Source organism: Urtica dioica, chromosome 7 (genome assembly GCF_054948205.1).
Source record: "Urtica dioica subsp. dioica isolate 48M chromosome 7, U.dioica_male_clone48M_v1_H2, whole genome shotgun sequence".
NCBI classification, from domain to species: domain Eukaryota; kingdom Viridiplantae; phylum Streptophyta; class Magnoliopsida; order Rosales; family Urticaceae; genus Urtica; species Urtica dioica.
This window is the reverse complement of record NC_142762.1, coordinates 2,774,710-2,799,312: the sequence shown is the minus strand read 5'-3', so window position 1 is coordinate 2,799,312 and position 24,603 is coordinate 2,774,710. Positions and strand designations below refer to the sequence as shown.

The window sequence follows — 24,603 nt, the reverse complement described above, 5'->3', positions numbered from 1 at the left end:
AGCAGTATGCTAATGTAAGAATTTTGAGTTTGTGTTTAAAAAAACATCCTAAAGTTTTAAGTACTCAACAAACAAAATAGACAAAGTTACGTTTCCAATTTTTTTTACACCGTAATTGAAAAATTTGACAATTTTATATATATAAATATTATCATTGCTTTCAAATAAATTAAAATTTATTAAAATACTTGCTGAGTTTGGATTATACTAACTCTAGAAAATCATTAATTTCAACTAACACCCATAATTATATTCATATTGCAATGTTTACTGTTCATGGCCGAATGTAATTTTGATAGGTACGTATAAGGAATATGAGTCAAAATTGAATTCTCGAAGTAATGAACTTCCTACAGCCGCATATATTTATTGATGTGATACTTGGCGGTTAGCGACGCGTATTAAAGCCGTATATCATAGCAAAAATAATTAATATATATGGTGAGAAGTTTTTTTGGCGTACAGAATTAAGAAGATATATGGTTGGCTGGGTTGGAATTATTGGGATAAATCTCGCGACGAGAACCATTGATGGTGGTTAGGGCTTTCGAGTGACCTTCATATTTGACCCCACTTTCCATGTATAAGTCCATTCCTTTAGTGGCAAAAGTTTAACCGCACCATTGACGTTACTTTGAGAATTCGCTACTTTTCTTTTTTATATATAGCAATCATATATTGAATTGTTGCCTTATATAGATGTGTAATAATAAGTGATAAGCCAAGGAGAGAGAGAGAAATATTTCTCCACGACTCTCTAATTGCCATACGTCCGGGATCCACTTAAAGAAACTTTTATTTGTTGGACTCGTGGCACATCATCGGAGAAGTTCCATTACCCCAAATTCAACCATTGTCAATCTAGTTAAATAGGGATAATTAAATTTATTATTAAGAAAACTAGATTCGTTTGATATTGCGCGTTCTTTTGGAATTTCATTGACTCCTTCCATTGAGGCCAATCACTAATGATGATCATCCATTAAATTGTTTTTCTTTTTCTGCCTAAGATATTCCTATATTCTCCTTATTTTTGCGTGGTTCTCTTGGATTCGTTGTTTGAACGTGAATATCAATATCTTATAAACGCATAGTATTGAAGATACGAACTCATATTGTATTGTTAATTACTAAATATACGTGCTATACTATGCTAGGGTAGTAAATATCTGTAATTACTTTTTAATAATACGGTAGGGTAGTAAATATCTGTAATATTCTGTATCCATTTTTGAGTAATCTCAAAATACGGTTTGCTGTCTCCATGGGTTTGCTCCATAAACGACTGACCAAGCTTACATCAAAGCTTATATCCGGGTGAACATGAGCTAGGTACACCAGTTTCAAAACCTTTATAAACCTTGAGGGCATTTCCAATGAGAAATTTGTCCCTAACAATGTATCTATATATATATATATATATATATATATATATATATATATTACATATTAGTTCTTTATATTTAATCATATTAAACATTGTTATACCTCAATGAATAATAATTAAACATACACAACGTACATTGTGTTACATTTTGTGAGAGTTGAGAGATCGAGATAAAAAGGTTGTTACAAATAGAGAGAGAGAGAGAGAGAGAGAGAGAGAGAGGGAGAGAGAGAAGCGGAAAGAAATTGAATTTGTTGTGTTTGTTATTATTCCTCAAATAACTTTCTTGCCGTTACAATACAAGTACATATAGGCAAGGCTAACTCTTGTGTACAATACATTACCCCCCCTACAAACAAGGCATGTTAAGGACGAAGAGCTTGATATGTAGTCTTTGAAATAGATGTGTCGCGAGTGGCTTAGTTAGGCCATCTGCAATCTGATTTTCAAAATGTGGGAATTGCACATGATAATTGAAATAGATGTGTCGTGAGTGGCTTAATTAGGCCTCACATGTGTCGATTGTTGTCACTCGTTTTTGGACAACTATTTAACACCCGCAACGGTTCGACCCAACGTCGTACCAAGTGGTCACGTTCGGGCTTTGAGCGTCTTAGACTTGGAATCCCAAGTCTAATCTAGCGGTGGTGATGGTAATGTCTGTCGTCATCGTACCTAAAAAGAGGGTAAACGAGAAGCTATCAAATGGAAACAGATGGATTGCCTCTGTTTACCTCTCCGACGCTCAACATTAGTGGGATTGAGGTGGATAAGAGGGTTTTGGTGTTTAGAGGCCAAAGATGCGCGAAACGAGTGAAGTACGAGTTCGGCAGCATTTCAAGACTCAAAGTTGGATTACCATGGGTCAAGGGACGGACCCTTGTATTTATAGGAGACCAAGGGACGGACCGAGTATAGCTTGAGTCGATCGATGGCTGGGTGTAGGTTTGGCTTGGCCATTGGCCGAGGAATGCTCAAGCCGGCAAATGGCCGACAGTGACTTTGGGCTGACCAACGGCCGGTGCTTGCTCGAGCCAGCCATTGGTCGAAGGAGGCTCCTGGGCTGCCATTGGCCGAGGCTGGCACTTGGGCCGGCCAATGGCCGAGGCTAGCCCTTGGGCCAGCCAGCCATTGACCGAGGCTGTCACTCGGGCCGGCCAATGGCCGAGTCTGGCCCTTGGGCTGGCCGATGGTTGAGGCTGGCCCTTGAGCCGGCCATTGGCCGATGTTAGCTCTCGGGCCGGCCAATGGCTGAGGCTAGCTCAAGCCGGCCAATGGCCGAGGCTAGCTTTTGGGCCGGCCATTGGCTGGCTAGTCTTCTTTTTGCCGGTTCGGGATGGGCCGGTAACATTAGCCTCCCAAGTTTATCACCGGGCGCAGCCCGTGTCGTAAACTCAAGGTTTTCTATCACCGTCGACCCGTCGGAGCGTCTCGTTGTCAAGTGGTACAACCTTTTCTCTTCAATTATATTTTATTTGTCTTCCGGCTCGTTGTTTGCTTGTTTGTTTTTTTTTTCTTGTCACACGTGCCGATGGACTCCATTAACCACCCGTCGACGAGTGGGACCTTCGATGATGACTTTTTTGCCCACTCTGGAGACTCCTACATGGATTTGGAGGATTTTTGGGACCGGTTTTCCTTGTCTCCAGTCGATTATCAACCTCTCTCATCATTGTGCTTGGACTTTTCTAGGAGAAGAGCGACAAGCATGGCCAGGTGCAATTTTGTTCAGTGGACGCTTGGCTGGCCGGCGAGGAGGGATCTCCGGCAACTGGTGGCTCTGCGCCAGTCGATACGTGCGCCGGGTGGACTTGCGTGGCCCGGGCGAGACGCGTGCCGGGGATGACCTGCACGACTCAGGCGAGGCCGGCCTGGACAGGATGCGCACCGAGAGGGGACTGCACGGCCTGGGCAAGGGGCGCGCCAGAGATGCCTCGTGTGTGGGTGAGGCCAATTGGAAGGGCGCAGACGGTGCCAAAGAGCTGTGTGACTTGGGCGAGGCCGTGTCGAGGTGGCGCACCGGCCCTGGACGACGCTGTCTGGGCCGGCGCCGGCGTCGAAGGAGGAGTTTGTTGGCCAGGCAGGGCTGTTTGGATGGGCACTTGCGGCGCTGGAGACTCGCGTGACCTAGCTGAGGCCGCGTCCGGCGAGGCGTGTGCCGGGAATGGCGAGCCGGCACTCGCCGACGATGTCTGGGTCGGCGCCGTGCTGGAGGTGGAGCTCGCCGGCCGGGTGGCGCCGGCGATGGCACGGCGGGCAACGCATCCCTCACGCAAACCCTAGGCATAGTTGGGCCGGGCTTGTGCGAGGAGGGCCCAGTCGACTAAGGGCCGTTTCGCCTCTTCGGGCCATACGCGAATGAAAGAGGCCTGGTCGGTGGCCAGGCGTGCTCGTGGAGGATCCGGCCGAGTCGGGCCCGTGTGATAGAGGCCCAGCTGGCCCGCGCGCGTGCGAGATGAGCTCAGCCGGAAGAGGAGGCACCTCAACGTTCCTCACCTCGCGATGAGATCCCATTAGACCTCGAGTCCGAGGCGGGGGGTTCTTCTAACCCTTCCCATTGAGGGGGGGGGGTATTGACGCCATATGTTTATCGCATTCATTACTCGTGCTTTGTGAATTATTTTTCCCTAACCGTTTGATGTTTCTCGCGGCAGGTACTATGGCTTGGGAGCCTTCTGTTTGAATTGATCTAGAGTTAAGAAAAAGTTTAACGCTTCGAGCAAGCGGCGGAATTTAAAAATTTTCTTTAAAACAAGTAAAACGATTTTACTAACCTAGACAAAGAGCAAGTACACATATATAAAAACTATTATGAGCATTAAATAATTTACTAACCTTTTTAGAAGCTTGAACGTTGATGAGCCTTCGGAAGGTTGAAAACGTTCATCTCCCCTCGTAGCACGTCTCTCTTCTTTCCTCGGCAACTCGAGCAACCACGAAAGTTTCTATCACTAAAATCACTCGAGAGAAAAAGAATTAGTGAGTGTGCATTTTTAAACACGATGACTCGAGAACAAGTCTAAAAGTCGAAGAGCTAAAAGTGCTAGGTCAAATGAGGACCTAGGTGCCAAAACAAAAACGAAAGGAACTTAGAGAGAGAGAGAGGAGTGGGCGGCCAAGCTAGAGTGAGAAGCTGTCAATCTCTAAAACTTGGGATGAATAAACAATGAGAATGAGGCCTCTATTTATAGGGGAGAGATTACCTTCAATAAGGTAGTTTCCTCTTCTATAGAATATCACATATTCATGAGCAAAATTTGCTCTCCTTCCCTTAGAGTCACACAGCCAAGCTTCCTTCTAGAAGCCTTGGATTTGTTTCCTCTTTTGTTCTCCCTTAGCTTGTTGGCCGAAATCCACCTTCCTCATAGAGGAAATTTGTTTCCTCTTTTAATTTTGGCAAGTATCTTCATACATTGATGCACAAAATAATCTCCCTTTTCTTTCTTTGGGATGGGAGGCCAAGTCTCCTAGAAGGAGCTTCTAGAAGCTTCTTCATTTGTTCATGACAACATGAGAAAGGCCCATTAAGAATTTTCAATAAAACTCTTATGAAATGAAATTAATCCACAAGGCCCAAACAAATTAACTTGGCTGAGTGGATATAAGTCATCATATGACAATGTCAAAAAAATTTATTGACATTCATTTTAACCTATGTCCAAAAGGACAAAAATACCCTTTTGACAATCTTCGTAAAACTTGTCTTGTTCTTGTTTTGACTTAACTTCTAGTTTAACTATTCCTACTCGATATTATTTGAGACAGTGACCTCATGGATCCAAATGAACAAAGCTTGAGCTAAAATACTTGGACTCAAAAGTTCACAAACCTTTTTCCAATTTTAGCTTAATGTCAACTGACTCCACTAAAGAGTTGACACTGAAAATCTATCGGTTCAAATGAATTTATTTTCTACTCAAGAATTCAACCTAATTGTAATGAGTGGATCCATTGAATATTATCTATGTTTACCCTTCATGAATATCATCATCTAGTCGGGATTTACAAAATTACCATTTTACCCTTCTAGCTGTTATTTCCTCAACTCCTTTGTCGCTTGTGAATAAGTTAGAAATAATGTATTGAAGATGAGCTAACAAGTCACATTGTTTCATCCAAAAGAGTCAAGACTCAATTTGGACACTGGCCAGTTCATTTATTCACATTCCAAGGAACAAAGCATGAGGTTATATATATTGCATTTCAACAATCTTTTACATGAATTCCATATCTATGAGAACTTCACAAAGTTACTCATGACATCTTCACAACTTAGTACCTCACCAATAGGTCCTGTTCAGAATCACATAGTGAGTCCGAACTCTGACTTTCTCAAATGAGAATACGTAAGCTGTGAAATGGCATGTCTCATTTCAGGATTAAGGTAAGCATGATGCAATTCATACGTAGTGATTTCGACACATAAGGGGTTACATGGTTTGTTCTTATCTTGTCTCTAGAAGTTCACTGGTCAATTCAGTACTTTCGGAAGATACCTAGAAGAACTATAGAGTCTCCAACTCTCAATGTCCCATAACCAGACATCATAGATTCTCCTAACAAATGTACTGAGGTCAATAGTCCTTTGACCCTTAGATTGCGAATATATCGTTTTAAGAAAACTACGAAGAGTTTGTTCATGCAAATCTACATTTGTCTTTTCGTAAGTTGTTAGGTTTGTTTATGGACTAAATACCAAGGTTTTATCATAAAGCGTCAAACAGACAAGGTAGAATGAATTAACGTTTCAACTTTTATTAATAAATAAGCAATTACAAGCAAGAGTCTTCGTGAGACTATATTACATCAAATGTACATAAATAGACACTACTACTCTTCTTGTGGGCACCACTGACAACACCTTCGCGTGCGAGATTGCCTAGGGAACAATCCTTTATCGATGCTGCTGCCGTCGATCGTTTTGGATCATATCCCAACACGAGAGATCGCCCGGGCGGGCTCCTCCCTTGGCGTGGAATGGGGAAAACTCTTCGAACAAGCGGCCTTCATCGTCGGTCAATCACAACTCGCCTTCCCGCTCGAAACGCGCTCACATAACGATGGTGAGACATGATGTAGACTCAAGGCTCCTAGCGGAGGCGGCAGAGTTGAGGGACCAGTGCTCCCAGGGGATCCCAGACTCTTCCTTGAGGGACTTCAATGGTCTCCTGACGAAAAGCGATGTGGAGTTTTTAGGAACCGGGTCAGCGATCCTCTAAGGTACGGCTTATCTTTTAGCATTCCCCTTTTTTTACATATCATGTTTATCTTGGCCGTACCCACGTTGCCCGCCATTGCAGATGCTCGTGCGCTAGGAGCGGGGCGACTGGATTCTCCGAGACTTACTGCGTCGGATGCGTAACATGCAGGCTGACATGGAGAAAGCTGCGGCCGAGCATGCCGCCGTGCTAGCGAGGGTTCTACCCACTCAGAGGTCAAGGCCCTCGAGGAAGAGGTGAAGTGGGCTCAAGAGGAGATTGCTCACCTAAGGACGGAATTGGAGGCTGAGAGGGCGCTGCGAGTCGTTCAGCAAGCGTCTCGGGAGAAGGCAGAGCGGTCGGCCGACACTTTCTTGGGGGAGACCAAGAAGCTTCGGGTGATGCTCTCGGGCTAGAATGAGGAGTTGAAGATCGTCCATAATCGACTATCGTCGATTGAGATTTCTTGCATCCAAGCGAAGAGAGAGCGTGATTCGCCACTGGCTGAGATGCATGTCTTCATCGAGGAGATGGACGATGCCGTTTGGGAGAAGGCAGACGTGGAGTAAGAGTAGGACGTTGCTTTGGCGGATGCTCGGCAGGCGGCCGCGGTTCGAGTCCGTGACACGACTGCGAAGGAGAACGCGTCTCGCGAGATAACCTTCACTCTCTTTGACGACATCTTTTCTTCGCTAGATGACGTGCTGCAAGCGACCAGTCCTCGCGCTCACCCTTCCACCGAGGCTGCCCAGTCGACAAACTGTCCCCTAGATGGAGACGTCATCGGGGAGTCGGGTTTTCCCCCGCCAGGAGGCAAAACGCGCTGCACGATCACAGAGCTCTTAACGAGGCTGAACGCGCCGCCCCAACAGCACCCAGCGACTCTAGTTCCAGGAGAACGACAAGAGAATCCACCGCCAGTGCATGTGGATCCTCCTGAGGAGCTCAACTTCCAGATTCCTGAAGCCGTTCCTCATGTGAGCGAGCCGGTATACGAGATGTTTTGTAAGCAGAAGCCTCCGATGTTTGACGACCATTCAAATGGCCATTGGGATCCAACTGCAGCTGAGAACTGGGTAAAAAAGATGCAGTAAAACTTCAACGACATGCAGCTATCCGATATCGAGAGTGTGGCTTGCGCTGTGAATCAACTAGAGGATGAGGCTAGGGGCTTGTGGAAGGTGATTGTGTCGACTGAGGATGTCCACTCAATGACATGGGTCCATTTCCTCAACCTGTTCCACGGGAAGTACCTGAGTGAAGCTAATCTGTCGAACAAGGTACACGAGTTTATGAGCCTACGACAAGGTTCAATGTCTGTATTAGAATATACGACAAAGTTTGACACGTTAACAGGGTTCGCTCCTTCCCTAGTCCCTACTGATCAGGCTAGAAAGATGAAGTACATACATGGGCTCAACGTGGATATCGTGAGCTAAGTGGATGGCGGACCTCGCTCTTACGCCTTCACCGTGCAAAGAGCTTTGCGGATTGTTGGTTGGCGCGAGGGTAATCGGACTCCTGCACCGAAACCGGTCACTGAAACACCTTCTAAAGCTGCTAGCCCAAAACAGAGTTGGTCAAGGAAAATATTCAGATCCCAATTGATATGGGAGAGTCGGTCGCCTCGAGGAGACAGAATGAGGTCTCAGCAAGGCTTGAGTTATCGACCTTAGGAAAGTTCTGGAAACTGATCAGAGTCAGTGAACCAAAACAGAGGACGTGAAGATAGCGGACGCTCAGGGCCATCCAATAAGAGGCCTATGACTTCTAGAAATACTCTGTCAGCTGTGTGCCGAAGGTGTGGTAGATCGCACGAGGGAGAGTGTTATGCTCGTGTGCTGGTGTGTTTCAGATGCGGAAAAGAGGGTCATCTGTCTCGAGTATGTGAGAATCCAGAAGTGAAGAACCCTACACCCAAAGAGCAACCGAAAACCAATGCAAGAGTCTTCTCCATCCGTGAAGATGAAGTGCGAGCAGGGTCGTCCACTGCTGTCGCATGTCAGATTTTCGTGGATTCCTTCTCTGTATATGCATTGATAGATTCAGGACCCATGCATGCATTCATCGCATCTAGAAAGTTTGATCAGTTAGGTGAGCATCAGAAGGAATTCTTGTACCCGTTCGTTACGGCTACGCCTTCTGGAGAAAAGTACCGGTCGTTATGCTGGTATAGAGATGTGCCCATCCGAGTTCATGATCAGATAATGAAAGCAGACTTGATAGAATTGGAAATGGTGGACTATGACGTAATCCTCGGAATGGATTGGTTAAGTACCCACCATGCAATCATAGATTGCTGAAAGAAGTCGATTCTGTTCCAGAACCCAGGACTTGGACCGCGGCCGCATGCCAAGGTTCCTCTCGAAAATCAAGTTTTCCGATCGTATCGGCGCTGAAGGTCGTGAAGATGATGCATCAGGGTTGCGTTGGTTACCTTGCAAACGTGGTAGACGTCACGAAGACGGTCAAGCCGCAGCCGCATGAGATTCCCGTTGCTAGAGATTTCCTTGATATTTTTCCAAAAGATCTTCCAGGCCTACCTCTTGATCGAGAAGTAGAGTTCAACAGAGAGCTCATCCCAGGCACAGTTCCAATATCGAAAGCTCCATATCGTATGGCTCCAGTAGAATTGAAAGAACCCAAGATGCAGCTATAAGAGTTGCTCGATAAAGGGTTCATAAGACCGAGCCTGTCTTGTTCGTTAAGAAGGCAGATGGTTCCTTACGACTTTGTATTGACTACCGTGGGTCGAACCAAGTAACAATCAAGAACAAGTAACCGTTGCCACGGATCGACGATCTTTTTGATCAACTGTCAAGAGTGACAGTGTTCTCAAAGATTGACTTGCGTTCAGGATACGATCAGCTAAAGGTTCGAGATGAAGACATCCCAAAACTTCTTTTCGTACTCGATATGGTCATTACGAGTTCTTAGTGATGTAATTTGGTTTGACTAACGCGCCAGCAACATTTATGAATCTGATGAACCGAGTTTTCGAGGACTTTCTGGATAAGTTCGTGATCATGTTCATCGATGACATTCTAATCTACTCGAAGACTAACGAAGAGCATGAACAGCATCTGGAGATAGTGCTAAGCAGGATGAGGGAAAAGCAACTATACGCCAAGTTCTCGAAGTGTGAATTTTGGCTAGAACGTGTAGTGTTCCTTGGCCATGTTGTTAGTAGTGCTGGTATCATGGTAGATCCTGCTAAAGTGGAAGCCGTGAGGCAGTGGAGTCAGCCAAAGACGGTCACTAAAATAAGAAGTTTCTTGGGTCTTGCTGGCTACTATAGGAAGTTTGTGGAAGGATTCTCTGCTGGTGATTAATGCACTTTAAATAACTAATTATATGCGGAAAATAATAATTACGCTAACAAGAGCCAATTATTAACATGGTTATTAAACAAGATCTAGATTACTTTATTAATTAATCATAAAAAACTTCATCAAACAACCATATCAGATAAAAGATGAGTTTAAGAAAACTTACAGTTTTTGGCTCACGAACCGAAAGCTTTCACAATCCATCTTCGTCTTGAACGTACAAGTCTCCACATGATCAGATCTGGAACTCCTCCTTCAAGGACTCGATATGTGATGACACTAAAGTCTTCCGAAACGTAATCTCCGAGGAAGATATAAGACAAAAGAGTGGGCTTCGTTATATCTCATTAGATCTGGAAACAGGGTGTTTCCGATCTTTCCCTCTTATTTCTAAGAATGGAATTGAAGCAATTCCGAGGGGAGGAAGGAGAAGCAAGCACACGGCCACAAAGGAGAGTGTGTGGGCATTTAGCTGTGTGGCTAGGTTTAATTTTGCTTCACATCAACCCTCTATTTATAGCAGTTTAAAAAGTATCTTTATAGAATATTCCAGAATATTATAAAAGATATTATTTCCTTTTATTGTGTTCACACTAGTGGATTAAATCTCAGCCCTTGGATCTCAACGAGTGAATTCTATTTTTTCTCTCATCCGTCAGATCAGTAGCTAGGATTTTATTTTATACAACAGTATAAAATATTTTGCTATTGAGAAAATCTAGGAAAATATATTCTCCTAGATTTTCTCGTAAATATCCTCCTTATATTTGGCCTAAATATTAGGAGAGAATATAGGAAAATATATCTCCTATTTATTTTACTATATTTTAGGAACAGAAAAACAGAAAAAATACTCGTTGCCACATCAGTGCAAAAAAACGTCCAACACCGTAGGGGGGTAGGTGATTTTTTGCTTTTTCAAGGCCCAATAAATTTAAGCCATTTAAACACTTATTTACTTGTCAAAAATAAAATAATAAGTTTATTTACTCGATCTAGCAATAAATAAACAGATTTACTATAAATATTTATTTAATTCCCAAAATACTCTTTTTGGAAATAATGCTGTCAATCACTATTACAGCAAGTGAGATTATAATAATAATATTAACGTTCTTATCCGCCTTTATCGAAGCTGAATCGCGGACGATAGACCTAGTAGTAGAAGCTTAATAAATCCGATAAAAAAAGAAGAAATATTCATTTCTCTTTTTCGATCGATTTGTCTAATCTTAGTCAATACTCCACCGTGTAAGCTAAGACCGCACTCTCCTTTAATACTAGAATTATATTTACTTATCATGACGAGTGTCTACTGATATAGTCAGTACGTGATCATGACCCTCAAGGTTTTGCCCGTATCGAGATAGATCAATTTGTTCCATTATACCTTTCTCGTTACATAGAAGCCCTAAGCATCGTTGCTGTTGTCAATCGTGCCCACAAGAAGAGTAGTAGTGTCTATTTATGTACATTTGATGTAATATAGTCTCACGAAGACTCTTGCTTTAAATGCTAAATCATTAATAAAAGTTGAAACGTTCATTCATTCTTCCTTGTCTGTTTGAAGCTTTATGATAATCTATAGTCTTTAGTCCTTAAACAAACCTAACAACACATCAAGAGACAAAAGTAGATTTGCATGAACAAACTCTTCATGGTTTGCTTAAAACTTCATATTTACAATCTAAGGATCAAAGGACTATTGATCTAAGTATGATTGTCAGGAGAATCTATGATGTCTGGTTATGGGACATTGTGAGTTGGAGACTCTATAGTTCTTCTAGGTATCTTCTGAAGGTACTGAATTGACCAGTGCACTTCTAGAGACAGAATAAGAACAAACCATTTAACCTCTTATGTCTCGAAGTCACTACGTACAAATTGCATCATGCTTACCTCAATCCTGAAATGAGACATGTCATTTCATAGCTTACGTATTCTCATTTGTGAAAGGCAGAGTTCAGATTCACTTAGTGATTCTGAATAGGACCTATTGGCGAAGTATTAAGTTATGAAGATGTCATGAGTAACTTTGTGAAGATCTCATAGATATGGAATTCATGTACAAGATTGCTGAAATGCAATGTATATCACCTCACGATTTGTTCCTTGGAATGTGAATAAATAAACTAGCCAGTGTCCAAATTGAGTCATGACTCTTTTGGATGAATCAATGTGACTTTCTAGCTGCTCGTGAACACATTGTTTCTAAGTTATTCACAAGCGACAAAGAAGTTGAGGTAATAAAGACTAGAAGGGTAAAATGGTAATTTTATAAATCCCGACTAGCTGATGATATTCATGAGGGGTAAACATAGATAATATTCAGTGGATCCACTCATCACAATTAAGTTGAATACTTGAGTAGAAAATAAATTCATTTGAACCGAGAGATTCTCAGTGTCAACTCTTTAGTGGAGTCAGTTGACATTAAGCTAAACTTGGAAAAGGTTTGTGAACTTTTGAGTCCAAGTATGTTAGCTCAAGCTTTGTTCATTTGGATCCATGAGGACACTTTCACAGATCATATTGAGTAGGATTAGTTAAACTAGAAGTTAAGTCAAAACAAGACCGAGACAAGTTTTACGAAAATTGTCTAAAAGGGTGTTTTTGTCTCTTTAGACATAGGATGAAATGAATGTCAATAAATTTTTTGACATTGTCATATGATGACAAATTAACCACTCGGCCATGTTAAGGACAGGGCCGGCCAACCCCATGGGCAATATAGGCAGTTGCCTAGGGCCTCCCAATTTTGAATAGAAAAAAAGGCCTCATGTTCTTAGTCTGGATATTATACATGGACTTATGTTGTTTTTGTTTTCTATTTGTTTTCTTTTTTTTGTTTATATAAAAGGCCTCAATTTTAACTTTTGCCTAAGGTCACATTTCACATCGGGCCGGCCCTGGTTAAGGAATTTGGGAGATGCAGATTAATTTCATTTCATGGAATTTTATACTAAAATTCTTAATGGGCATTTCTTATGGGAATTTTAGATGCCCCTTGGCCGTCCAAACAAGAGAGAAAGAGAGATATTATTTTGTGCATTGATGTATGAAGATACTTGTCAAAAGAAAAAGAGGAAACAAATTTCCTCTATGAGGAAAGAAAAGTTTCGGCCAACTACAGTCAAGGGAGAAGCAAAACAAAAGAGGAAACAAATCCAAGGCTTCTAGAAGCCTCATGTTGGCCGTGTGACTTTGAAAGAATAAGGGCAATATTTGCTCATGAATATGTGATATTCTATAGAAGAGGAAACTACTTTGTTGAAGGTAATTCCTCTCCTATAAATAGGGCCTTCATTCTCATTGTTTATTCATTCCAAAGTTTTAGAGATTGAGAGCTTCTCTCTCTAGCTTGGCCGCCCCTCTTCCTTTCTCTCTCTAGTTCTTCTCATTTTTGTTTTGGTACCTAGGTCCACATTTGACCTAGTGTTTTAGCTCTCCGAATCTTAGAATTGTTCTTGAGTCGTCGTTTTTAAAAGTGCCCACACACTTATTCCTTCTAATCTCGAGCGATTCATGTGATAGAAACTTTTGTGGTTACTCGAGTTTCCGAAGAACGAAGAAAGACGAGCTGCGTGGAGAGACGAATGTTTCAACCTTCCAAAGGCTTCTCAACGTTCAAGCTTCAGAAAGGTTAGTAAACGAGTAATGCTCTTTAGTACTTTTAATTTAAATATAAACATGTTGTTGCTCTTTGTCTTGGTTAGTAAAATCGTTTTACTTGTTTAAAAGAAAATTTTTAAATTCCGCCCGTTGCTTGAAGCGTTAAATATTTTCTTAACCCTAGATCAATTCGAACAAATGGTATCAAAGCTATGGTAAAAGTTAAGCATGTACATGTGATTAAAACTATGAGCTTGAAAATCGTTTTCGAAAATTACTCGTTTTTTTACAAGCTAGGATTGTTACCTTAGATTTTTTTTAAAATTTATTGCTCTTGTCTTTAAATTAAAAATCATGTTGATTTTCTATGGCGATTTTACTCCGAGGTGCGCGACCAAATGTCCAGTTCTTTAGAATTATTGAATTCCGAATTTAGGACCCCACTCCAAGAGTTATAGAACTCTAATGAGAAAATTTCCTTGAGAAAAATTGTTTTTTATAAGATACTAAACATAATGTGAAAGATTAAAATGTTTTAATTTTTGAAAGATTAATTGAAATTGAATTTCTACAAAACTAGTTTGATTTTTGAAAAACCGTTTTCGCTTTCAAACTTGAAAATATTTTCTCATCCAAATCAAATAAGTTTTCAAAATATTTTAAAAAATACATCTATATCACATATGTTCATATGCTCTTGAAAATTTGAGTGGGAGGTCTCCTCGTAGACGAGCCGAAAAATAAAAGATGCGTAACCTCCGAGTATGTACCATGTGCCTTTATGCACTAACGCTGCTCTTCCTTGAACATGAAGATCTAGGATTCCTTTCTAGAAGTCCACTCTATCGCTCTATAACTAGGAAATTTGTTTCTGAACTTATAAGAGACAATGTGCCAACTCTAAAAACTAAGTGGGAGGGTTATACTTGTTGTTTGTAACCCATGATCCCCAACACTAATGAAACAAGCAATTAAATGTGAGACTAAGAGTCACTCTTGTGGCCCTCTCTTCAATGAGAGTACTCTATGGCATTTTTGCTTCGATCATTGCTCAATGAGCTATGTCCGAGAGTGAGACGATGAAGATAAGTCCTCCTCTTGGGGGATTGTTTTTTCAATGTTGACCTTTTGGACTAAGTGGTTGGTTGTACACTTAGACTCAATCCCTAGTAATCCTCTGTTGAGGCTCTGCGAAAGGATGTGAGTGATCAAACCAATTTAAAATGTGGGTAGTCAAAATTGGTGTATTGACATCTTGGCTAAGCATTAATGATGTGTCAATTACTTACAAAATGAGATTTTTTGTGGCCGTCTCTTGAGGGAGTAGATTATCATTTCGTTTATAACACATTTGGATTTTATCAAATATTAAAAACATAAATCCTAAACAAATGACTAATCATAAACTTGTTTCAACTCTTATAGGCAAAATGTCTCTCAACCCTCTCTCAACCATTCTTTCCTCGAATAAACTCGAAGACGAAAATTACGTCGACTGGAAACGTAACCTCGACATAGTCTTTACCGTCGACAAGCACAAACGGGTACTCACCATACCCTATCCTCAAACGAATGATGATTCGAGACAAGAGGAAAAAGACGCCTTGCCAGCCTGGCTCCGATCCGATGAGATTGCGAGGTGCTATATTTTGGCATCTATGACCAATACGTTGCAACAACAACATCGTGACTGCCGCCGATATGCTCTACAATCTCCATGAGATGTTTGGAGGGCAAGGACGTTAAGCAAGGCAACAAGCGGTCCGACAGTTTATGAACTGTCACATGAAGGCTGGAACTCCCGTTAGAGATCATATGATGCTGATCATTAGCTATCTAAATGAAATGGAGATCCTTGGATCTGAGATTGATGGGGAGACTAAAATAGATATGATCTTGGAAACTCTCCCCGAGTCTCTTGATACCTACAAGCTGAACTTCTCCATGAACAAGCTAGAGTACATTCTTACCGAGCTTATGAAGGAGCTTCACACTGCTGAGGGACTGACTAAGAAAAAGAGGACCCAAGGAGAGGTACATGCTACTGCCTCCACCTCTAGATCTAAGAAGAGACCTCGCAATGCCGATAAGAAGAACCAACCTAAGGTTCAAAAGAAGAAGAAGACGCCAAAGGTTCCGAAGGTGGACAAGTCTAACGACAAGTGCCACCACTGTAACGAGCCTGGTCACTGGCGTAGGAACTGTCCTGCCTACCTCAAAACTAATGAAAAAGGTATTGTACTTGTTACCGAAGCTTGCATAGTATCTGATAATGTATCATCGTGGATTATTGACTCCGCTGCTACTAACCATATTTGCTACTCCTTGACTGGTTTTAGGAAAAGCAAAAGCAAAAGCTTAGAGAAAGGCGACTTCTACTTCAAGTGGGGTGATGGGAGCTTAGCGTCTGCGAGGGCTGTGGGATCCGTGACGCTGCCTTTTGAAGACTGCACTTTAAATTTGAATAATGTTTATTATGTTCCTTCCTTTGGGAAAAACTTAATATCTGTTGCTCGTCTTTTAGAGTAAGATTATTGTTTAAAGTTTATAAAGAATGGAATTCGTATTTCTTTTTCAAATTCTTTTGTCACTGATGCATGTATGAAGAATGCTCTTTTCTTAATTTATCCCACACAACCCTCTCTTTTAGACACTGAAATAGATAATGATCTAGTTAGGAAGTCAAAGAGGATCAAACTATCTGAATCCTCCGATCTAATAAAATCAACATATCTCTGGCACTTAAGACTTGGTCATATCAGTCTAGACATGATTAAGAGACTTGTGAGGGACGGTCCACTCCAAGCCTCTGCAATAGGTTCACTACCTTCTTGTGAATCTTGCATAGAAGGAAAAATGACTAAGCGACCTTTCTCCGATAAGGGTCGAAGAGCCATTGAGTTTCTGGAACTTGTACGTTCTGATGTATGTGGTCCACTCAATACGCAGGCACGGGGAGGATAAGAATACTTCGTTACCTTCACCGATGATTACTCAAGATATGGTTTTGTGTAGTTGGTCAAACACAAATCCGAGACCTTTAACGTATTTAAGGTCTTTAGGGCTTTAGTGGAAAAGAAAACTGGCAAAGTGATCAAAACCCTTCGATCTGATCGAGGAGGTGAGTATATGTCAGGAGAGTTCGATGACTTTCTTAAAGAAGAAGGTATCGCTTCTCAGCTTACAACACCTGGCACACCTCAACAAAACGGAGTGTTAGAGAGAAGAAACCGAACTCTTATGGAGAAGGTTAGATCAATGATGAGTTACTCATCACTCCCTCTTTCTTTTTGGGATATGTCCTCGAAACAGCCGCTTACATTCTGAACCAAGTTCCGTCTAAAACGGTTCCTGGTACTCCTTATGAACGATGGACTGGCCGTACCGTAAATCTTGGCTGCATCAAAATTTGGGGTTGCCCTGCACACGTGCTGAGGCAAAAGACTAGCAAATTGGCTAGTAGGTCAGAATTGTGTCTGTTAGTTGGATATCCAAAGGAAACCAAAGGTTTCACATTCTATAGTCCCGAGGATGAAAAGACTTTCGTTAGCACGAATGCTCGTTTCCTTGAGGAGGACTTTATGAAAGATGTAAAACCTAGAAGCAAAATTGTGCTTGAAGACAAGTTGGGTGACGAAGTTTCTACCTCATCTGTAAGAACTATTCTTACCCCAACTGAAACACAACCTAACTCATCAGAACCTCGTCAAGTAGTACTTAGACATAGTGGGAGGGCTACTCAAAAGCCTGACAGGTACATGTCTTATGGAGACACTCTCGTAGCCGTCTCTGACATGGATAATCTTGTTTCCTAGCGATGGCTTGTCCTGAATCAAACTTTTGCTTGACGCCATGAAAGTTGAAATGCACTCGATGTATGTCAACAAAGTCAGGAAACTTGTAGACCTTCCTGAAGGGATTAAACGCGTAGGGTGTAAGTGGATTAAACTCGACTATGAGATCTGGCAAATGGATGTCAAGATTGCCTTCTTGAATGGCAACCTTGATGAGCGCATTTATGTGGCTTAACCAGACGGTTTCATGAAAGAAGGTCAAGAGACCAAGGTTTGTGAGTTGCTGAAGTTTATTTATGGATTAAATCAAGCATCTAGGTCATGGAATATTAGATTTGATGAAACTGTGAAGGGCTTGGGTTTTGAGTAGTCAATAGATGAGCCGTGTGTGTACAAGTTAATACACGAAGGCAAAGTTGTGTTTCTGGTACTATATGTCGATGATATATTACTCATAGGTAATGATGTGGGTAAGTTATCTGAGGTTAAGGTCTGGCTAGCAAAACAATTCGATATGAATGATCTTGGAGAAGCCGCGTACATTCTGGGGATCCAAATCTTTTGAGATCGGAAGAACCGGACTCTGTTGCTCTCTCAAGCATCTTATATTGATAAGGTGATGGATCGCTTCTCGATGCAAGACTCCAAGAAGAGCCATACACCCTTTAGGCATGGAGTCTCACTCTCTAAGGACCAGTCTCCCAAGACTGCACAAGAGATTGAAGACATGAGGAAAATTCCTTAAGTATTTGAAAGTCGTTCCAAATGTCGACGAGCCCATGACCCTTTATTGTGATAACAGTGGGACTGTCGCTAACTCAAAGGAACCTCGAAGCCATAAGCGCTTTAAACATATTGAGAGGAAATAACATTTGATTCGAGAGAACGTGCAGCGCAGAGACGTGGTGGTGAAGAAGATCTCAACGGTGGACAACCTGGCTGATCCATTCACCAAGGCCCTAGCGAACAAGGTCTTCGACCAGCATCGCGAGAGATTAGGCATGGAGGACTACTCACAACTTCTTTGAGTCAAGTGAGAGTTTGTTGTCAATGGTGCCCACGAAAAGAGTAGTAGTGTCTATTTATGTACATTTGATGTAATATAGTCTCACGAAGACTCTTGCTTGTAAATGCTAAATCATTAATAAAAGTTGAAACGTTCATTCATTCTTCCTTGTCTGTTTGAAGCTTTATGATAATCTATAGTCTTTAGTCGTTAAAAAAACCTAACAACACATGAAGAGAAAAATGTAAATTTGCATGAATAAACTCTTCATGGTTTGCATAAAACTGCATATTCACAATCTAAGGATCAAAGGACTATTGATCTCAGTACGATTGTTAGGAGAATCTATGATGTCAGGATATGAGACAATGAGAGTTAGAGGCTCTATAGTTCTTCTAGGTATCTTCTGAAGGTACTGAATTGACCATTGCACTTCTACAGACAGAATAAGAAAAAACCATTTAACCTCTTATGTCTCGAAGTCACTACGTACAAATTGCATCATGCTTACCTCAATCCTGAAATGAGACATGTCATTTCATAGCTTACGTATTCTCATTTGAGAAAGGTAGAGTTCGGATTCACTATGTGATTCTGAATAAGACCTATTGGTGAAGTACTAAGTTATGAAGATGTTATGAGTAACTTTGTAAAGATCTCATAGATATGGAATTCATGTACAAGATTGCTGAAATGCAATGTATATCACCTCATGCTTTGTTCCTTGGAATGTGAATAAATAAACTAGCCAGTGTCCAAATTGAGTCATGACTCTTTTGGATGAATCAATGTGACTTGCTAGCTGCTCGTCGATGCATTGTTTCTAAGTTATTCACAAGCGACAAAGGAGTTGAGGTAATAACAACTAGAATGGTAAAATGATAATTTTGTAAATCTTGACTAGTTGATGATATTCATGAGGGGTAAACATAGATAATATTCAGTGGATCCACTCTGTTGTCGCATGAAAGTGAACAACGATTAAATACCTCGGGCGGTTCGATCCAAGGCCGGACCAAGTGATCGCGCCCGGGCTAAAAACGGGAGCTCGTAGACCGAGCTGCACCCTCCAAACCTTGAGGTGTATTTTGGGGGGTGTGACCGTGCCAAAGGTTGGCTGCCTACGTACCCTTTAGTCGGGATCAGGTCAGAACGTAGTTCAATTTGTGTATTCGGAGGCTATCTTGGGCTCGGAGGCTTTGTGAATCCAAGGCTTTAGACGGGGACCGGGCTCGTAGCTTCTAGTGAAGACTTTAGAGGGATCGCTTGCCTCGTAGCTCGGAGTTCTAGCTCAAGGGCCAAGAAGCAGAAGAGCAGTAGGTACTGCAGAGGCTCGAGTCGCAGAAGAGGAGCGCGCTCCCTCTCGTGGAGGGGGGTCCTTGACCTTCTAAGCCGAGGGAGGAGGATTGCGCGTTCTTGGAATGTCACAAGAGCACAAAAGAATTCTTAAGAGAAGAGAAGTATTGTTCTTGAAATGTATCAAATCAATCTCCATTTTTCCTCCCCAAGGGAAGGCTTTGGGCCGGCCCCTTGAGGCCCACCGGGTGGCCGGGAGCGAGGCGCGCGAGGCCTCACGCCCAAGAGGGCGCAGGGCGCGCGGGACATGTCGCCTGGATGGGCGCGGGGCGTGCCAGGCGCGGGACTTGGCCGGGCGCGACGTGCCCAGCAGCGGGCGTGCCCGGCCGAGGTGGCAAGAACGCTCGGCCGAGGTGGCAAGGACGCTCGGCCGAGGTGGCAAAGACGCTCGGCCGAGGTGGCCGAGGGGGCAAAGACGCTCGGCCGAGGTGGCCGAGGTGGCAAACACGCTCGGCCGAGGTGGCCGAGCTGACGAAGACGCTCGGTTGAGGTGGCCGAGCTGGCGAAGGCGCTCGGCCGAGGTGGCCGAGCTGGCGAAGGCGCTCGACCGAGGTGGCCGATGTGGCAGGGACACCCGGCTGAGGCAGCAGGGGCGCTCGGCCGGGGCGCCGAGGCGCGCGCAAGCCGGGAGGCCGGGGTGCGCGGGAGTGCGCGCGCGGGCCGGGAGGCCTGGGCGCAGGGTGCGCGCGAGCCAAGTGCGATAGGGCGCGCTGAGGCCCGTTGGGCCGGGGGCCTCAGGGCCGGGGGCGCAGATGCGCACGCGCCGGCCGTGCCGGGCCGTGGGTGCGTCAGGGCGCTCGGGCCTGGTGGGCCGGGGCCCGTTCGGCTTCCGGCTGGCAAAGCCCGGCCGGCCTTGAATCGTTTTTGAATTTCCGGTGTCCCGAAAACGACCGGTAACATTAGCCCCCCAAGTTTATGGCTTACGGGACGTAAGTCGTGAACTTTAGAAAAGAAAAGGGCGTTGAGGTAATTTTACCTTCGATCACGAGTGACCGCACGCACGCATATCTTTTGTGGCCGGACCCCTGGGGGCCGGACCGGGCCGGTCGGGCAGCAAGACCCGCGCGCGGCCTGGCGCTGGGGGACTGGCGCGTGCGCGGGGCCGGCCCGCGGGCCGGGCCCTGTGTCGCGCGCGCAGGGGCAAGGAGCAGGGTTTGCTCCTTCCTCTCTATAAATAGGAGGGTCCCCGCTCTTTCTGTTCACACTGGCGGCCTGCAGGTAATCGGAAAATTCCTTTGAATTTGAAATTTCCCCCGGGCAGTTGACTTTTTTCCTTTTTCTTAATGGGGAGTGAGCTTGTTTCCCATGTTGATGATCCCAAGGTTGACCCTACTTGCCCTCTCCCAAATTTTGGGGGGGCGGCCAAGGGTCCCTTTGAGGAACTCGACGGGATTCCCATCTTTGTCGAGGAAGACTCTGGAGACCGATGCTGCGGCGATCGCCGAGCTGGCGGGGCCCGGAAGCGGCCCACCTACTAGGCGCGGCCCCGAAGGGGAGGACGAGGGGTCCAAGGACTCGCGTTCGTCAAGGTTGGTGATCAAGTTGGTCTCTCGCGAGGCGGCCTTTGACGCCCCCCTGCCCCCCTGCTCGAGCAGCGGGGTGATGCGGTGGTGAGTGTCGAGCTCCCCCGGGCATCTAACTTGGACGCCTCGGGTGTTGAGCTTGCGATAGTGCCGTCTGAATCTTTCTTGGACGAGATTTACTCCGACGATCCCCAAGGGTCGGGCTCGGAGGCTCTTGAGGAGGACTCGGAGGCTCCTCCCGCGCGGAGGAAGGAGAAACATGATGGCGAGGTGTTGGCGATGGCATGGCCGGCCCTCGAGTCCAAGGAGGCCTCGGGCTACACTTATGCCCGATCGCTGGAGAGGACTCGTATGTACGGAGTAGGCGACTCTGTCACCCCCATCGGCTTAGACTGCAAGGGAATCGATGCTGCGAGCACGCTCACTTCCCGAGTCTTCAGCACGCTTCGGGAGACGTATAACATCCCTCCCTTGGTGGGGTTGCTTAGACCCGCTCCCGAGGACAGGCCCTCCCGCCCCAGGGATGGGTATGCGGCCGTGACGATCGGGAGTCTTGTCTGCGGGTTGCGTCTCCCGTTCCCCACGATCGTCCAGCAGATCCTGACCCGGCTAGGGGTCCATGCATGTCAGATGAGCCCGGCGTTCTATCGCATGTTGGCTACATGTTTCATGGAGTGGCACTGCCAGACGCAGCGTGCCATGACCGTGGACGACTTCCGTAACCTGGTCGCCGTCTTCCCGGCGTCGGGGCAGCCGGGATTTCATATGGCCCGTGCTCGGGGCAATGTGAGGCTGGTCGAAGATTGTGACCCACCTAGCCGCCGGGCGTGGGTATGGGTCACCTCGGACGCTTTTGGCGAGTCGCCCCTTCGCTTTGGTCGTCTAGCCGAATTTCCAGCGGACGAGGGGGCAGTGGAGCTCCCCTTTGTGAGAGAAATATCGGGGATGTCGGAAGCCCGCAAGGTTGGCGAGCGGTTTCGTTCCCCCGAGTTGATGGCGCTCACTGGGTGGTTCCCGCCCTTTGCTCCGGGCACCGAGGAGGCGCTCCGGACGAGTAGGCCCCTGAGTCCCGTGGTTCAGCCAGCCGCTCCTGCTTCTCGAGGTAACTTTTACGGTTTTGTAAAAATTTTCTGTTCAACAGAACTTGACTTTCGTTACTTTACCTTGCGTAGCTGCGAAGGGGCGAGCTAGGAGGTTGGCTCTCGCTTCTCGGGACCCCGAGTCGATGGCGGAGATTTGCTCTAGGGTTGCTGACCGCAAGGCGAAGGGAGAGCGCGTCGAGACCGCCGGTCTAGTCGAACCGGAGTCTAGGGCTTCTTTAAAGAGGGCTTCGACATCGGCACCTCCCGACGAGCGTTACGAACCCAGGAGGGCGAACTCGGCGATCGAGCTGGAGGCGATAGAGGCTCGAGGGGATTGTTTCCGCCACCTCGAGGGATCCCCATTATCCTGGTGGAAGGGCGTGGTGTCGAAGGGCGACATCGCTTTCTTCCAGGCGGGTGTTACCGACGCTCAGAGGGTCAGTACTTCTGTTTGTTTCGTTATAAGCGTGGGTTTTAGTTTTAACCCTTGCTTCTTTGTCGTCGCAGGCGTATGTGAGGGCCGTGCGAAGCGACAGGATTTTTCACGACTTCATCCGGCGCTTAGGGGCATCTCAGGAGGAGCTCGCCCGGACGAAGGCTAGGTTGGCTCAGGTCGAGCGAGGTTCGCACCCGGGGGCGGACACCGAGATGCTTCGAGACCAGCTTCGAGAGGCCAAGGTGGTGTTGGAATTGATCTAGGGTTTAAGAAAAAGTTTAACGCTTCGCAAAGAGGCGGAATTTTAAAAAATTTCTTTTCAAGTAAAAACAGTTTTTTACTAACCTAGACAAAGAGCAAGTACATATAAATAAAAACTATTATGAGCTAAGAAGTTTACTAACCTTTCTTGAAGCTTGAACTTTGAGAAGCTTTTGGAAAGTTTGCAACGCTCGTCTCCCCTCGCAGCACCTCTCTCTTTCTTTCCTCGGCGACTCGAGCAACCACGAAAGTTTCTATCACTAAATCACTCGAAATAAAAGGAATCAGTGAGTGGGCACTTTTTAACACTACGACTTAAGAACGAGTCTTGAAGTCGCAGAGCTAAACTCTAGGTCAAATGAGGACCTAGGTGCCAAAACAATAAAACGAAATTGACTAGAGAGAGAGAGGAGAGGGGCGGCCACAATGTCTAGAGAGAGAGTCTCTCAATCTCTAACTTGTGTGGAATGAATGAAATGAGAAGAATAAGGCTCCTATTTATTGGAGAGGCTTTACCTTCAATAAGGCAGTTTCCTCTTCTTTAGAATATCACATATTCATGAGGAAATAATCCTTATTTCCTTTTCTCATTTTGGGCGTGTAAGCCTTGCCATCTAGAAGCAAATTTGTTTCCTATTTTGCTTGCCTTGGCCGCCCATGTCATACTCTCCTAGAGGAAATTTGTTTCCTCTTTTTCTTTTGGCAAGTATCTTCATACATTAATGCACAAAATAAACTCTCTTTCACACTAAGGGCTGCACGAAATTTGGTCTCCCATTCACTTGGGTTGGACGGCCAAAAGCCTTCTAGAAAGGCTTTCTAGGTTTTCTTTTAATTGTTCATGACAACATAAGAAAAGCCCATTAAGAATTTTCTAGTAAAATTCTATGAAATTAAATTAATTCACAAGGCCCAATAAACATGTTATGGCCGTGTGATATAATATGTCATCATATGACATTGTCAAAAAATTTATTGACATTCATTTCATGCCATGTCCAAAAAGACAAAATTACCCTTTCGACAATTTTCGTTATTGTTTTGACTTAGCTTCCAGTTTAACTATTCCTAATCGATGTGATTCGTGACAGTGACCTCATGGACCCAAATGAACAAAGCTTGAGCTAAACACTTGGACTCAAAAGTTCACAAACCTTTTCCAAGTTTAGCTTAATGCCAACTGACTCCACTAAAGAGTTGACACTGAAAATCTCTCGGTTCAAATGAATTTATTTTCTACTCAAGAATTCAACCTAATTATGATGAGCGGATCCACTGAATATTATCTGTGTTTACCCTTCATGAATGTCATCAGCTAGTCGGGATTTACTAAATTATCATTTTACCCTTCTAGTTGTTATTTCCTCAACTCCTTTGTCGCTTGTGAATAAGTTAGAAACAATGTATTGATGAGGAGCTAACAAGTCACATTGTTTCATCCAAAAGAGTCAGGACTCAATTTGGACACTGGCCAGTTCATTTATTCACACTCCAAGGAACAAAACATGAGGTGACATACATTGCATTTCAGCAATCTTGTACATGAATTCCATATCTATGAGAACTTCACAAAGATACTCATGACATTCTCACAACTTAGTACTTCACCAATAGGCCCT

The 24,603-nt window shown here is 44.4% G+C and overlaps 1 protein-coding gene across 1 annotated transcript; it reads left to right on the top strand.

Moving 5' to 3' along the window:
- The first annotated feature begins 8,348 nt into the window (after positions 1-8,348).
- LOC149390126 (uncharacterized) lies at positions 8,349-9,244 on the top strand. Its single transcript, XM_089619012.1, has 2 exons — positions 8,349-8,859; positions 8,910-9,244. Exons 1-2 carry the CDS (start codon positions 8,349-8,351, stop codon positions 9,242-9,244), a joined length of 846 nt encoding a protein of 281 aa, XP_089475138.1.
- The last annotated feature ends 15,359 nt before the right edge of the window (positions 9,245-24,603 follow it).

Excerpts from the sequence above, each read along its gene's own strand:
- LOC149390126 (XM_089619012.1), top strand. The coding sequence starts at position 8,349 with ATGACTTCTAGAAATACTCTGTCAGCTGTGTGCCGAAGGTGTGGTAGA. Across the intron at positions 8,860-8,909 it reads CCTCGGAATGGATTGGTTAA|AACCCAGGACTTGGACCGCG; the intron begins GTACCCACCATG and ends ATTCTGTTCCAG.